The sequence below is a fragment of the Hypomesus nipponensis genome, chromosome 8, assembly GCF_054491055.1.
Source record: "Hypomesus nipponensis isolate SF chromosome 8, ASM5449105v1, whole genome shotgun sequence".
Taxonomy (NCBI): domain Eukaryota; kingdom Metazoa; phylum Chordata; class Actinopteri; order Osmeriformes; family Osmeridae; genus Hypomesus; species Hypomesus nipponensis.
Genome location: NC_140368.1, coordinates 1,413,732 through 1,429,127, shown reverse-complemented (window position 1 = coordinate 1,429,127; position 15,396 = coordinate 1,413,732). Strand labels below are relative to the sequence as shown.

The following is a 15,396-nucleotide window of genomic DNA, read 5'->3' as shown; positions in this document are numbered from 1 at the left end:
CTCCAGCTCTCTCTCTCACTCACTCCCTAGTTCTCTCTCCCTCGCTCCAGCTCTCTCACTCACTCCCTAGTTCTCTTTCCCCTCTTCATCTTGTCTCCCATTCTCTCACACACACTCACAAACCAACTACTGCTGCCTTTGTAATCATGTCCAGGTAACCAGGAAGGGAGCGTTTAAGGGAAGGAGAGAGTGGTTGGATGGAGGTTGTCGAAATTGAATTGAGAATTAAATTGAGAGTATAATCAGACTGGTCATGGATTATTGTCCTGAGATGACTGGTTCACTTGGAGGCCAGGTGTTGTGTACCGAACGCTGCTTGGCTTGGCGGGTACAGAAAGATATTAGATTCCATGTTTTAATTTGGTCTCAAGTGATCAGTGCTCAGCTCTGTCTTCCTTTACCAGCAGCTCGAGTCTCCGTGCAAGTTCAACAGAAGTCCTGTAAAACACAGGTGAACATGAAGCTGGAAGCTTCACTTTGTGTTGATTGATGCCACCTTCCTTAAGCCCCTTGCTTCTCTGCTTCCTTCCCTACGGATTTGCAAACAAACCTTATAAACACTTCCCTGAACACCAGACAGCCAACACGTCTATACAGAATACAGTCTGATAGTATATCTTGTTCTTTCACTCTCCCTTACTCTCCCTCAATGACTCTTGCCCTCTCTCTCTCTCTCAAACACACACACCAGGTTTAAGAATTTGTTTTTAAAATAAAGTTTGTAATGGTTTTGAAAATATATATTTTAAAAAGGTACGTTTTTAAAGTTTGAAAAAATATTTTCAATAAAAAGTTTGAAAGGCTGCAAAATCTTTACATTTTAAGGTTCTAAAAAAATATGATGACTACTGTACTCTGCTTTATGCCTCTCTTTCCCCTCTCCTCTCTTCTCCTTTCCCTGTGTGTGAAACAAGTTTCAAAAGGTTGAAAAACTATTTTCGTAAAAAAGTCACAACAGCCATAAACCTACAAAGTAACACACACCATTGTGCGCACACCTGGTAGCACACACACCAGATAACATACACTAGGTAACACACACCCCAGGTAACATACACTAGGTAACACACACCCCAGGTAACATACACTAGGTAACACACACCCCAGGTAACATACACTAGGTAACACACACCCCAGGTAACATACACTAGGTAACACACACCCCAGGTAACACACACCAGGTATCACACACCAAGAAACAGACACACCCACCCACCAGTTGCACCCTCCTTCCTGGTCAGCCCTGATTGGAGGAGACAAACAGGTCAAGCATGATTAACTACCTGAATTGGGTCATTATTGATTTCACCAAGAAGACATTTAGAACCAATTCAACCTCTCAACATCTCAATCACACACACACACACACACACAGACAAACATCAAGAGCCTTTCCCATCTCCCCGCCCACACTCTGTGTCCGTCTCTCTTGATCACAAACTCTCTATCCTCCTTTTGCACACTCACACACTCACACACATACAGACACTCACACACGCACTCCAACCTCCTCCCCCCGGGTCCACCTACCTGACCTCCTGAAGTGGAGTTGGCCTCTTCAGGAGATCGAGGCTGCGCTGGAGAACGTTTCGGAAGGCCCCCTATCGATCCAGCCCTTCAGCGGGTCATGCAGGGAGTGCAAAGGGCCAGACTGGATGTCGCTGAGCTAGTGAAACGTCACACGAGCTGACACAAGCGTCTATTTTTGTTTTCTTGCCTTGTGACTTCCCTTCTGTTTCTCACCTCTCTTTAATGGATAGGAACAACCTATCTTCTTTCTCATACATGTATTTACTTTTTATTATTTTCCCACCTTAAGTACTCCCAAGGTGCAATTCTAGGATCAGCCCTTTAGGGATCAGCTCCTAATGAGAATGTGACATGAATACGGTGCCTTGCAAAAGTGCTAACCCCCCCTTGCTAATAAATCCCTAATTTCACTGGATAACAATTAATACATGCATTTATTATTATGCAAGATATTGAATGAATGAAAAAAAACAAGGATTTCCCTTTTTTCATGAGCTACCAGCATTAAATGATAATAAACTATAATAAAGTTTTTGTAATATTATTATTTTAAAGGGTGCTGAGATTACATTTAAAGGTTAGGGTTGCTTGAGAGCACCCCTAAAAAGGGTATAAAATCGCCACTGCTACTCCCTCAATTTTTGTCAAAATGTGCGTCTTGTTCCCGAAGATTCCTTCGGAAGGTTTAGGCATTAATTTTAAGTTTTGTGGCAAAAAGTGAAGCTAATGGTAGCTAACTAGCAAGCCACAGACGCGTTTACCTACAGTAGAACATGAGTTCAATAGCTTGTTGAGAGATAGATAAAACTGCAAAAATGTAGCTGCAGAAACGCCACAGGCACAGGCAAGGGTGATAACTTCTTATGTAGAGCTAGCTATGTTTCCAGGCTGTGATATCAACACCATTCATAGGCTACTGGTTAGCTCTTGCAATCCCACACAGCAAAAGTTAGCTATCTCAGCTGAACAAGTTAGTTTTACTTACCCGGGGTCTGGGGGTCAGGTCTGAAGCTTGGAGCAAAAGCGAACACGTGAGCAAAATGGTAGCTACATCATTCCTGCTAGGATGTGCTCTTCTGTAGCTAGTTGATGGTGATAATCCAGTTCTCGAAAGCACTGGGTGTAGTGGTAGCAAAGAGTATAGAAACACCAGTTTGCAACCAGTTAGCTAATACTTGGTCAGTTCTGTTTTCTCTATTTGTGCGCTGTTGAGCTAGTATTGTGGTGGGACTGATATATTATTAAAGCAATAAACCACCAATAAAGAGGGGCATCAAATGATGATCAAAGTCCTGTTGAGCAATCGATGCCACTCCGAAAGACTGAACACCAGAAGCCAAAAGTGTTTTTCTTACTTACAGCGCGGACAGCCGGTCACATGACACCTGATCCTTCAGACAGGGACGTTGTTACTGACACAATCATCGCTAGATGGCGCTTCTTGCATATAGCTTTTTTTTCTTACGTAGAGAAATGGCAAACTTTGAATGGGAAATTGCCTTGTCAACCTGTTATTTATTTTCACGTTGATAGTCATGATTATTTTATCATTACAACGTTTGTTGTCTAGACCTTCAATCATTCAACAAAATGTAAGTTATTGGCTAAAGGATATCACACACGTTGTGGGTTCGACTGCAATTGGTCTGTCTATGTCTATGGTTTAGATCCAGTTATCTTCACAAAACATGTATTCTTCTATTTATCTATTTATCTATCTATAATCCACCCCCCTTCTCTCTCTCTCTCTCTCTCTCTCTCTCTCTCTCTCTCTCTCTCTCTCTCTCTCTCTCTCTCTCTCTCTCTCTCTCTCTCTCTCTCTCTCTCTCTCTCTCTCTCTCTCTCTCTCTCTCTCTCTCTCTCTCTCTCTCTCTCTCTCTCTCTCTCTCTCTCTCTCTCTCTCTCTCTCTCTCTCTCTCTCTCTCTCTCTCTCTCTCTCTCTCTCTCTCTCTCTCTCTCTCTCTCTCTCTCTCTCTCTCTCTCTCTCTCTCTCTCTCTCTCTCTCTCTCTCTCTCTCTCTAACTCGCTCTCTCTCTCTCTCTCTCCCTCACTTGTTCATACATGTACTGGATGTGGTATCTACATGTGTACTGTGTGTGGGCATGTGTGAGGATGCGTACAAGCTTATAAGAGTGTGTGTGTGTGTCGCAGGGGTAATTATGAGTAGGGGGTAGAGATCAAAGGAGGCACATTACACTCTACGTCTCCATGTTCGGCTGGTGTGTGTGATCTCCCCAGGGCTTTGATACAGTAAGCTCTTTCCCTTAATGTTGCACGGATAAAAATACTACAGCATGTAATCTGGCGTTTATCCTTGGAGAGAAGGAGCCACGAATGTGACACATGTCAGGAGGAAAACATAAAGGAGGAGAGTAGGGGGGGAGAGAGGGGGAGGGGTGGAGAGGGAAAGAGAGAGAAAGAACGAGGGAGCGGGAGAGAGAGGGAGAAAGTTGGAGAAACAGAGAATGGGAGAGAAAGAGTAAGAGAAAGTGTGTGTGAGAGAGAAAGAAAGAGAGAGAGAGAGAGAGAGAGAGAGAGAGAGAGAGAGAGAGTGAAAGAGAGAGAGAGAGAGAGAGAGAGAGAGAGACAGAGAGAGACAGAGAGAGAGAGAGAGAGAGAGAGAGAGAGAGAGAGAGAGAGAGAGAGAGAGAGACAGAGAGAGAGAGAGACAGAGAGAGACAGAGAGAGAGAGAGAGAGAGAGAGAGAGAGAGAGATAGAGAGAGAGACAGAGACAGAGAGAGAGAGAGAGAGAGAGAGAGAGAGAGAGAGAGAGCTTTCCTCTCCTCCCAGACTCCACTGGAGGACCATGCAGAGTGGGGTCTGGTGGGAGTGGGGTCTGGGTGGGAGGGGGGTCTGGTGGGAGGGCCAGGGTGGAGCTAGCACCTCTCTGTAGGTGTTTAGCTTTAGCTTGGTAGCACAGCTGCAGACAGGACCCAGGATGGTGAGCGGGGAGTGTGTGTGTGTGTGTGTGTGTGTGTGTGTGTGTGTGTGTGTGTGTGTGTGTGTATGTGTGTCAGAGAGAGAACATGTGGTGTTTTTCTTCCAGACTTCATCACAAGATCACAAGATCTGTTATTCTCTGCTCCACTATTGGAGGAATGGTTTTATTAATTATGATAAATTAATTCAGTGGTGTAATGGCGAACGAGCCGATGAAGAAAATCCTAGAAAAATCCTAAGAGAAGGCTCTTTGTATGTGTGCTTTTTTGTTAGTGTGCGTGTGTGTGAGAAAGAGAATGTGTGTACTTTAATACGTGTGTGTGTGTGAGTGTGCTGTAATTGGAAGTAGCTGGAGGATCAACATCTCCTGCTCATTACGAGAGGGGGATGTTACTCTTTCCAGCTCTTCTCTAGTGGCAACAGCATCCTCTAGTGGTGTACAGGCGGGGAACAGGGGAGTGGATGTATGTGACAATATGGAGCTTGAAGAGACCTTGAATTATATTTGTATTGAACAATGATGGGTAAATGCCACATTTACGAAGCTAGAAACCTGACTTGCAGACAGAGAGCTGGCAGCAGTCTGACACGGCAAACTACTAACTACACCAGGAAATAATAAAGCACAATATTAGTATTTTGTTTGGTCTCAGCATTGATAGTTTTGACCCTTTTGTGCTTTGTAGACAGGAAAAGGACACCCAAAAAGAAGAGAGATAAGTTTTTTCACCCTTCCCCTATGGTAACCAAACCAGGCCTAGTGCCGGGCGCAACGACCCCTTCCCCTAGGGTAACCAAACCAGGCCTAGTGCCGGGCCCAACGGCCCCTTCCCCTAGGGTAACCAAACCAGGCCTAGTGCCGGGCCCAACGGCCCCTTCCCCTAGGGTAACCAAACCAGGCCTAGTGCCGGGCCCAACGGCCCCTTCCCCTAGGGTAACCAAACCAGGCCTAGTGCCGGGCCCAACGACCCCTTCCCTGGTTACCACAAGATATGACGTGCTGTGGTTGGCGCCCTCTGCTGGTAGTGCGTTTGAAACTGAATGACAGAAGTAGGGCAGACATCCCAACCTGCAGAGACTCATTTCAGGGAGGTCAGAAGTTCACTGCCTTCGTAGGACCATCTCAGCTGTTTCCTGGTGGAACCCCATTTAATCACAGCTATAGGTGCATTCTACATAGACTGCAGCTGCATGAAACGACCGGTGAGAGTAGCCGCTTGCAGTCGGGGAGGAGTTAACGGCTCTGTGAAGTCGGACATTCCAGCTTCTCGTGGTTTGCTGCGTTGACGTCAGGCATGACTGATCAAGCGCTGTTTGCTTACTTTACTTTATTTATAATTAAATATAGTCTTTCCGTTAGTAAAGAGGCGGACCAAAACCCTTTCTTCAACAAATTTGGATTCAATTAAACAGTTTGGTCCAGATTTGAGCATTGGCGAAACTGAAGGTGTCAGAATAATTACAAAACACGCATCAAAGTTGTCGTGTGTGAGTCTGGCCAATTATGAAATAGCTGTGTCGTCATTAGAACCGGCAGTTCTCGTATCGATCTCACGGTACTTTGATGGCTACTTCACAGTGACCGAGCCTCAGCGCCGTCTCAAGTCGGACAAAAAGTCTAACCAGAATTCACTGTTTCAAGTCAGCCGCCTGCAGCGCTGCATGAAGTCAGTCCATGTCGAACGTACCTTAAGTCAGAGTCACATGACCTGTCACCTGCAGGTGGTCACATAACACAGTCCCTTTACTCCAGCTGGACTCCTGATGTCACTTCTCTCGAGGATTCTCCAACTGAAACAGCATTTTGAACGTGAAACACGGCCAGCAGGGGGCGCTAGTGTCCTGTGTCCACAGGCTCTGGGATGTCCACGTCCTGCTGTGGGAGCATGTCAGGAACAGACAGGAGAGAAATGGGCGAGGAGATGAGAAGTATGATGTACATCCACCGTCAAGCAGTAGCAGAGAGGTGGAATGTCATATTTCAGGATTGTGCCAATACAGATTATTTCCTGGTCTCTCAATACCCAGGAAACTGACTGACTTGTCAGGAAACTGACTGACTTGTCAGAAAGCAGGAAACAAAGTTTAGTGTTGTCACACCTGTGTCTGTAATAATCTTTACCAAGCAGCTCTGAGTTGAACCCAGTGCCGGTCCTACCACATTTGGTGCCCAAGGCAAGGTTCCTACTCCGCCCTCCCACCAAGAGCCTGAGACTTGACGCTCTGCTCACACTGAGAGGGGAGAGACAAACAGCTACAAGAGGAATACTATCATCAACAGAGACTGCACTGCTGAGTGAGACCGCACTGCTGACTATATACGTGAGTTTACTAAATACAACTCACAAGTAATCTCAACACACCTTCTACAGGAGGGTGTGATTGGGTGAGTAAATGGCGTCCAGCTTGTTTTGCCCAGAAGAGGATCTGTCCTGTCCTGTGTGTCGTGACATCTTTACAGACCCTGTCCTCCTGTCATGTAGCCACAGCTTCTGTAAAGCCTGTCTGCAGGAATGCTGGAAACACAGAGAATCACAGGAATGTCCAGTCTGCAGGAGAAGATCTTCTAAACTTGAGTCACCATGTAACCTGGTCCTGAAGAACCTGTGTGAGTCCTTCTTACAGGAGAGAAGTCAGAGAGCTTCAGCAGGGTCTGAGGTGCTCTGCAGTCTGCACAGGGAGAAACTCAAGCTTTACTGTCTGCAAGATAAACAGACAGTGTGTTTGGTGTGTCAGAACAGACAACACAAAAACCATGACTGCAGACCCATAGATGAAGCTGCACAGGATCACAAGGTATGATGACTTGGTACTAGAACATATATTGTATGTTGGAATCAGAATACTGTATACAGTATATATATATATATTTTTTTTTTTTTTTATTATTATTATTTATATATATGTGTTTTGTTTACTGTATGTGAAGTATCACGTTCCATAATTCTCTCACAACTTCCTGGCTGTTCTTCAAGTTTTTTGTCAGAGAGACATGTCTCAGAAACAGCTGGTCAAATGAGAGGATAACAACTTTCCTTCAAACGTTTTGTTTCATTCCAGGAGGAACTCCAGCCTGCTCTGAAGTCCTTAAAGATGAAGCTGGAGGTCTTTTATGAAGTGAAAAAAAACTGTGATCAAACAGCAGAACACATTAAGGTAAATATGTGGGTTGATAGTATTTCACTATCTAAAATATAATGTATTATTTACTTCTGATAAAGATAGGGATTTTTAGAAGGACAGGGTTGTGGTAAGAGGTCGGGGGCAGGTGGTGGATTCAAGACTCTGCAGTGAGGCCTCAGCCAACTATCACTGTCACTGTGAACATGCAAATCACTGTTGACGGCTCACTGTTAACATGCAAATCACTGTTGACGGCTCACTGTTAACATGCAAATCACTGTTGACGGCTTGACTGGGATATGTTCTGTCCTGCCTCCAATAGTCTGGATGAGCTCACGGAAGCTGTGACCTCATATATCAGGTTCTGTGAGGACTGCTGTATACCGACACGCACCAGGGTGAGCTACAACGATGACAGACCCTGGTTTACAGCTAAACTCAGAAGGCCAAGGTCAGCGAAAGAGGCCACTTTTAGGAGTGGGGACAGGGACAGATTCAAGGAGTCGAAGAACAGGTTTAGCAAGGCGGTAAGAGAGGCTAAACTACCGTACTCGGAGAGACTAGAACATAAATTCTCTGCAAACGACTGCTTGTGTCTCTCTTGAGGCCTACCTGTCCTCAGGTGGGTTATCTGCCTTTTCGTGTGAAGTTTGCATGTCCTCCCCGTGCTCACCAGGACAAAAACATTATCTGACTTTGAACACTTTTAGCAGCTCTTTTAATCACTGAAAGATAGGGCTTTAAAGGTGACCCTTTAATGGTGACCCTTATATAAGTTAACCTAAAAGACCTTTCCAAAAATGGGTTTGATGTTGTTGTATGACAAAGTCTTTTTAAATCCAAACCTGCCATTGCAGTGAGGTTTCTTTCCAAGTACAGATTCCAAGACCATTCATAATCTAAATAGACTACACCTGTGGTGTCTAAAATACATTTGGTAGCACCGGATCCTGGTTTAGCACAAACAATATTAGGGTACTTAAAAGATGATAATTTGCTCTGCATAAGACATGGACTAAACAGACCTCGCTATCAGACTAGGGTTAGGGGTTTGTTGTCCTTGGGGGTACATGTTCGTGGCTTGGCCTGTCGAATGTTTTGGACTAGTAAATACTTTATTAACTACATCAACGCTTATTATTTTACATCATCATCCAGACTCTGATTTTACGAAGGTCATTAATCAATAATAACGTGTGTGGTAAATATTGAGATGATAGTTGTCTCGAATCATAGGCTACAGAGTTAAATCAGAATAAATAAATGCAAATCTGGATAATTTATTACCTCAAGAGATGTCTGCCAGCCCACCCTTCCAGAGCTGACATGAACTGAGCTTATGTTGCATGTGTGTTTTATCTTATTTTTATTTACAATAATGCTGCTTGGTGTTGGTGGCAAATAATAATTAATGTTTGTTATTTGAAGGTATTTGAGGTGAAAATTGCCCCCCCAAAAAAGTACAAAAAAATATAGGCCTACATTTGGAAGCTTCAAGATCGTGAATCTCCGTAAAACCCAAGTCTGGATGATGATGTATAATCGATAAAGAGTTGATGACGTTCTGCGTGTGATAGAGACACATTTTCTGTTGATCAAAACGAATGGGAGGAATTTGCGTATAAACTGCACGTAAAACAAGGTTTGCGGTTTATATGGCACGCAAAATAGAAGCATAAACCCATATGTCATGTCATAGATACGCAGAAGGATGACACTGGGTAGTCTCAGCCTCCATGGTGTCAGTGAGTCACCGGGGCACTCTGTACATCACTGTTTTGACATGAAGAACTCTGGTCCTCTAAACCCTGAATGAACCTCCATGTCTGCAGATCCAGACCCTGCACGCAGAGTGGCAGATTAAGGAGGAGTTTCAGAAGCTTCACCAGTTTCTACAAGAGGAAGAGGAGGCCAGGATAGCTGCACTGAGGGAGGAGGAGAAGCAGAAGAGTCAGGTGATGAAGGAGAAGATTGAGGAGCTGAGCAGAGAGATATCAACACTTTCACATACAATCAGAGCCATAGAGGAGGAGCTGAGAGCTGAAGACATCTCATTCCTGCAGGTCAGGACTGATCTCTCTACGTTCATATGGAATGGCTGGCTGGGTGTGTTTATGAGTGTCTAACTTCATCTTCTGCATCTCCACAGAACTACAAGGACACAGTGAAAAGGTAAGTGATCTGCCTGCGGTCTCTCTCTTGTCTGTGGTTGTGAACCCAACCCCACAGCAGCTCTGACTCCAGAATGTTCTTCCAGAGTCCAGTCCACTCTGCCGGATAGACAGCTGGTCTCAGGAGCGCTGATAGACGTGGTCAAACACCTGGGCAACCTGGCCTTCAGAGTCTGGGAGAAGATGCAGGACATTGTCACATACAGTGAGTATTAGATCATGTAGTTATATTCAACAAAGTACTTACAGTATCCTGCATTACTGATCATGATCTTATTATGATCATATCTGTGCATAGACCATCCATGACTCAACAGTACAGGCTACATACTGTACATGACCATTGTTTCTTAATCAAATAAACTGATCTACCAAATATATGTTATGTACAACATGATCATTACATGTAGAGACCCCCTGACATCCACATACATGATATATCATCATTTCTGGGTTTGTCATGGTGTCACCTGCTGGAGGGTGAGGGTGTAAACATCAAACACTGCATCAACACAAACCTGATCTCTCTCCTCAGCTCCTGTGACTCTGGACCCCAACACTGCCCACCCAGACCTCATTCTGTCTGAGGATCTGACCAGTGTGAGATGGAGTCAGGAGGAACAACAGCTTCCTGACAACCCAGTGAGGTTTGATAATGTTGGGTTGGTCCTGGGCTCTGAGGGCTTTAACTCAGGGACACACAGCTGGGATGTTGAGGTGGGAGACAGTAAATGCTGGCTCCTGGGTGTGTTAGCAGAGTCTGTCCAGAGGAAGGGAGAAATAGAGGATGGATACTGGGGAATCTGGTTAAACAATAGTACATACATTGCACACTCCTCATTAGAGGCAGGCACTGTTCTCACAGTGTGTCAAAACCCCCAGAGGATCAGAGTGCAGCTGGACTGGGACAGAGGAAAGCTGTCATTCTCTGACCCTGATAGAAACACTCACCTACACACATTCACACACACCTTCACTGAGAGAGTCTTTCCATACATTGGTACTAACTGCACTCTCCAGTCAATGAGGATCTTACAAGTGAAGGCTTCTGTAACAGTAGAACAGCATGTTGTGTGTTTAAAACCTTCCTGTCATGAAGACCACCTGCCTCTAAAATGAACATCCAGGTACACAGAACAAAGATCAACATGAATGAATTATAGGTAGTGTAACGTTCCTATCACAGTATCTGAAGTCATTTAGCTCTGTGGTAAAAATCGAAAACTTGTCCATTTCCATCATATTTTTACATTTGTGTACTTATATTTTCTAAATCAAATGCTTAGTCACCTTATGCTTGTACATATACACTGTACGTTTACATTTGTGTTCTTATATTATATAATTCATATGTGAAGTCATCACAGAATCAATCTGGTTTAGTGCCAACTAAGTTCACACAAAGAAGGAAACTCATTTGGTGGGTTGGTGCATAACAAACAACATAGTAAGTAAATGAAACTCACTCAAGTATTGTACTGGTGTACACCTGAACATGAATCTTGACTTTATTCACCTGTAGTCTCTTAGTGTTGTAATAAAATATGATGAATTGTAACATGATGTGATGCAGTGTTGCTCATCTTTCCTGCGCTTCAGTTTAATTTGTGTAATTCTCTCTTCCGCCAGTAGAGGAAGACATAGTACATTACATTTACATTCACATCAAACAGCTGCAAGACCTATTTAAATGTTCTATACAGCTAGCAAACTAACGTTAGCTAGCATCGCTAACGAAATTGAAAATGTTTATTACCAACAAGCAAATAGTGCAAATTCGTTGGGAAAATGTACCTGCCATATGGACTTTAACCTCGTTGAACCAGTTTAGAGACAGTAGCCTACATCTCTCTGTTTATCAGGCATCACATTCAAAACTCTTAAAAGTGGGCATTTTTACACAACTTTATTTTAATAAAGCAAATCACAACAACAGAAATCAGCGGTATAAAAAAAAAACTGTGGAGATGACAGTGACATAGCAACAGCTGCTGATCAGGGGAGGGTGGAGACTGGAGAGGAGCCTGGTCCTAAAACAGCTGACCTCTCCTCCCAGACTCCACTGGAGGACCAGGGGGGGGGGGGGGGATATCTGGTAGAAGGGCCAGGGTGGAGCAAGCAGCTCTTTGTAGGTGTTTAGCTTTAGCTTGGTAGCACAGCTGCAGACAGGACCCAGGATGGTGAGTAGGTGGTGTGTGTGTGTGTGTGTGTGTGTTAGACAGAGAGAGTGTGTGTGAGAGAGAGAGAGAGAGAGGGTGTGTGTGTGTGTGAGAGAGAGTGTGTGAGTGGAAGGATGGAGGCAGTCTAAGCCTCTCTACATTCAGCTGTAACAGACAGGAGGAGACAGTGAGTAGAAGTTTGGATCTCAACTTGACTCCAGCCAGGTGCATCACCATGACAACACACCCCTCTCTATCTGTCAGTGTGTGCAGTGTGTGTGTGTGTGTGTGTTTGTCAGGGTCTGCAGTGTGTGTGTGTGTGTTTGTCAGGGTCTGCAGTGTGTGTGTTTGTGTGTGTGTTTGTCAGGGTCTGCAGTCTCACCGTTCTTTGGCAGGATGGCGATGTTGCTAGGCAGGATTCCCGTATCCTCGGAGAACTTCCTGAACCTGTCCTGAAGGGCGGCGCTCACCTCAGGACTGCGACCTGCAACCGCAACATGACCATAATGTGACCATAACGTGACCACAACATGACCACAACATGACCACAACACCACTGTTACATCACACCATGACCACATGGCCCCCCCTCAGCAGGGCCTCGCCCCCCCCTCAACAAGGCCCTGCCCCCCCTCAACAAGGCCCCCCCCCCCCTCAGCAGGGCCCCGCCCCCCTCAGCAGGGCCCAAAGCTCCTCTGTAGAGGAGGACTCTCTTACTGTAGAGCTTGTTGAGGACCTCCGACACTCCGTCCTTGGTCTTAATGGTGTGGACCAGAGCATAGTCATCAGACTGGACATCCACCACACGCATGTCATTCTCATTGTTCCAACCTGGAGGAGGGGAGGATGGGGAGTTGAACTGAGGTAAGTGTGTGTGCGTGTGCATGTGTGTGTGTGTGTGTGTGTGTGAACTCACGCTGGCTGACGAAGGTGAAGCGTCCAGGGGTGTCAGTCTTCTTGGCCAGGTGAGTCATTCTCCAGCAGCTACCGTCTTCACTGAGAGAGACAGAGACAGAGAGAGAGAGAGAGAGAGAGAGACAGAGACAGAGACAGAGAGACACAGAGAGAGAGACAGAGAGAGAGAGAGAGAGAGAGAGACAGAGACAGAGACAGAGAGACACAGAGAGAGAGACAGAGAGAGAGACAGAGAGGCATCAGACCCAAAATTCCAGTATGGATTGGGCTGTGACACAGACACACCTGCACACGCTCACTAACTCACTTCAGGTTGGCGTAGGACAGGTCCAGGTCTCCTCCAGGTGTGGCCACCATGGTGGCAGTGCCCATCTTCATACCAGCCTTGTGGTTCACAAACCAGGCTGCGTTGGTGGCAAAGCCAACCAGGTACCACTTGCCAGCCATCTGAAACCGGGGGAGAGAGGAAGGAGGGAGAGAGAGAGAGAGAGGAGGGAGGGAGACAGTGGAGAGAGAGGAGGGAGGGAGGGAGTGAAGAGGGAGACAGGAAGGAGGGAGGGAGACAGTGGAGAGAGAGGAAGGAGGGAGGGAGGGAGGGAGGGAGGGAGGGAGGGAGGGAGGGAGGGAGGGAGGGAGGGAGGGAGGGAGGGAGGGAGGGAGGGAGGGAGGGAGGGAGGGAGGGAGGGAGAGAGAGGAGGGAGGGAGGGAGAGAGAGAGAGAGGAAGGAGGGAGGGAGGGAGACAGTGGAGAGAGAGGAGGGAGGGAGGGAGTGAAGAGGGAGAGAGAGGAAGGAGGGAGGGAGTGAAGAGGGAGAGAGAGGAAGGAGGGAGGGAGTGAAGAGGGAGAGAGAGGAGGGAGTGAAGAGGGAGAGAGAGGAAGGAGTGAGAAGAAAAGGAAGGAGTGGATGGACAGTGTTTAAACATGTACACACATACACACAACCCATCAATGCACACCAACAAACAAACATCCGCACACATACACATCACTTTGATGTTTCATTTTAAATGGAAAACGTTCCCTGCTCCCTCCTCCTGGATTGTCACACAGGGAGAACCAGGATTCTCTCATCTGTGTATCCCTTTTTCTCTTTCATCCCATTTCTTCCATAAACAGCTACAGTAAAAACAATGTCATGTCATAGTGCATTCCTCTCTCTGTTTCTATACCTCCATCGCACATCTTTCAGTCTCATCTCTTTAACTTATCCACTCCCAAGTCTTTTCTACATGAGTCCTGCTTCCTACAGGTAGCATGTTATACACTCTCATCTCTTTCTATCTAATTCTACCTTTGTTTCTATCTCTCTTTGTATCACTCAATCTCCCACCCTTCATCTCATCTCCTTCTTACCTTCTCCAGACTGAAGTCTTTCGTGGGTACGATCTCAGCGCAGACGGCTGCTCCACACAGCAGCGCTGCCAACACTGTCAACATCTCAGTCTTCATGGTTTCAGCTCTTCACGAAAGTGTGTGTGTGTTAAGAAGAGGTGGTGTACACTGAGAGGGAAACACGCTCTTTATAGGCTCCACTCTCCACCCACCTACTCTCCCCCCCACACTCACACATAACAACTGCTCCAAGGCACAGCTCCTCCCACATCTCCTCCCTGTCACCCCTCAGGCACACTAATCACTGTTACACAACTAGCACATGTGGTGCAGGGGGGCAGGAAGAGGAGGAACCAGAGGGGAAGAGGGATCCAGGGGGGTAGGAGGGGAACAGGGGGGAGGATGGGGACAGGGTGGAGGAAGGGAACAGGAGGGGAACAGGGGGAGGATGGGGACAGGGTGGAGGAAGGGAACAGGAGGGGGACAGGGTGGAGGGTGCCCAGCATGACTTCTTTGTTTCCGTGACCACACCCTAAGGTCACATGTGGATGTGAAGCTGCGGCTCAGATCAATCCTACATCACATTCATCTATTTGATCTTATTTTCCTACTCCTTCATTGAAAGAAAAACTTTAAATGGTGACATTACTGTCCCAATACTTGTTAGGTTACTACAATTAATGTATACAAATATTTCTGAAAATATGTAGAAACGTCAGGTAATAAGACATGAGATTCACTGAAGATTTGAGTGAAGAATATTCTGTAAGCCTATACATATAATGTGTTATGTATTTCTTATGTCAGTGTATGTAACAGCACTGTGTGTCAATAGGTTGGTTTGTGTCGTGTTTAGAAGGTTAGGGGAGTTTATTTCGGTGCATTCCACGAGAGCAAATCGGCTGCGGACTATATACTCTCCGAGATAAAGGCAATCTTGTCAGCAGCCTTGCGTAAACAACAATGGGTTAAGTGGGGGTAGGATTCTGCAGTTTTATAACAAAAACTCCCCCAAAATAACATCTGGGATGTGTTAAGAGTCCATCCCTTTCAACAAGTTCGCAGTTAACCCTTCTCGCACATCTGGTGACAACGAACACAAACAATAGATGGGACAAACCTCAATCTATACATTTACATTTTACATACATCTATTTGTTTGAGAGGTGTACAAATTCAACAATACTATGCTCGTCTTGTTAAACAATATGTTGATTCCAGTGCC

At 45.7% G+C, this 15,396-nt stretch overlaps 2 protein-coding genes and 1 long non-coding RNA gene across 3 annotated transcripts; 1 reads left to right on the top strand and 2 right to left on the bottom strand.

Moving 5' to 3' along the window:
• Window positions 1-369: 369 nt before the first annotated feature.
• On the bottom strand, window positions 370-2,833 carry LOC146274677 (uncharacterized). Its single transcript, XR_014766270.1, has 4 exons — window positions 2,516-2,833; window positions 1,531-1,666; window positions 1,213-1,243; window positions 370-530 (listed from the first exon to the last, which is right to left on the bottom strand). It is a non-coding gene; the product is annotated as an uncharacterized LOC146274677 (long non-coding RNA).
• A 3,779-nt stretch (window positions 2,834-6,612) lies between these two features.
• LOC146274676 (E3 ubiquitin-protein ligase TRIM35-like) lies at window positions 6,613-11,305 on the top strand. The gene is made up of 6 exons (XM_084702670.1): window positions 6,613-7,267; window positions 7,532-7,627; window positions 9,427-9,657; window positions 9,744-9,766; window positions 9,852-9,970; window positions 10,301-11,305. Exons 1-6 carry the CDS (start codon window positions 6,866-6,868, stop codon window positions 10,882-10,884), a joined length of 1,455 nt encoding a protein of 484 aa, XP_084558796.1. The 5' UTR covers window positions 6,613-6,865; the 3' UTR covers window positions 10,885-11,305.
• A 351-nt stretch (window positions 11,306-11,656) lies between these two features.
• LOC146274675 (lipocalin-like) lies at window positions 11,657-14,348 on the bottom strand. Its single transcript, XM_084702671.1, has 6 exons — window positions 14,193-14,348; window positions 13,147-13,286; window positions 12,841-12,920; window positions 12,642-12,755; window positions 12,307-12,408; window positions 11,657-12,089 (listed from the first exon to the last, which is right to left on the bottom strand). Exons 1-6 carry the CDS (start codon window positions 14,286-14,288, stop codon window positions 12,070-12,072), a joined length of 552 nt encoding a protein of 183 aa, XP_084558797.1. The 5' UTR covers window positions 14,289-14,348; the 3' UTR covers window positions 11,657-12,069.
• Between the last annotated feature and the right edge of the window lie 1,048 nt (window positions 14,349-15,396).

Bases quoted from the DNA above. Each gene is read 5' to 3' on its own strand.
- LOC146274676 (XM_084702670.1), top strand. From the start codon at position 6,866: ATGGCGTCCAGCTTGTTTTGCCCAGAAGAGGATCTGTCCTGTCCTGTG. The intron at 7,628-9,426 runs GTAAATATGTGG...CCATGTCTGCAG, and splicing joins AAACAGCAGAACACATTAAG to ATCCAGACCCTGCACGCAGA. The intron at 9,767-9,851 runs GTAAGTGATCTG...ATGTTCTTCCAG, and splicing joins TACAAGGACACAGTGAAAAG to AGTCCAGTCCACTCTGCCGG.
- LOC146274675 (XM_084702671.1), bottom strand. From the start codon at position 14,288: ATGAAGACTGAGATGTTGACAGTGTTGGCAGCGCTGCTGTGTGGAGCA. The intron at 12,921-13,146 runs GTGAGTTAGTGA...TGTCTCTCTCAG, and splicing joins CTGTCCTACGCCAACCTGAA to TGAAGACGGTAGCTGCTGGA. The intron at 12,756-12,840 runs GTGAGTTCACAC...CCCCTCCTCCAG, and splicing joins CTTCACCTTCGTCAGCCAGC to GTTGGAACAATGAGAATGAC.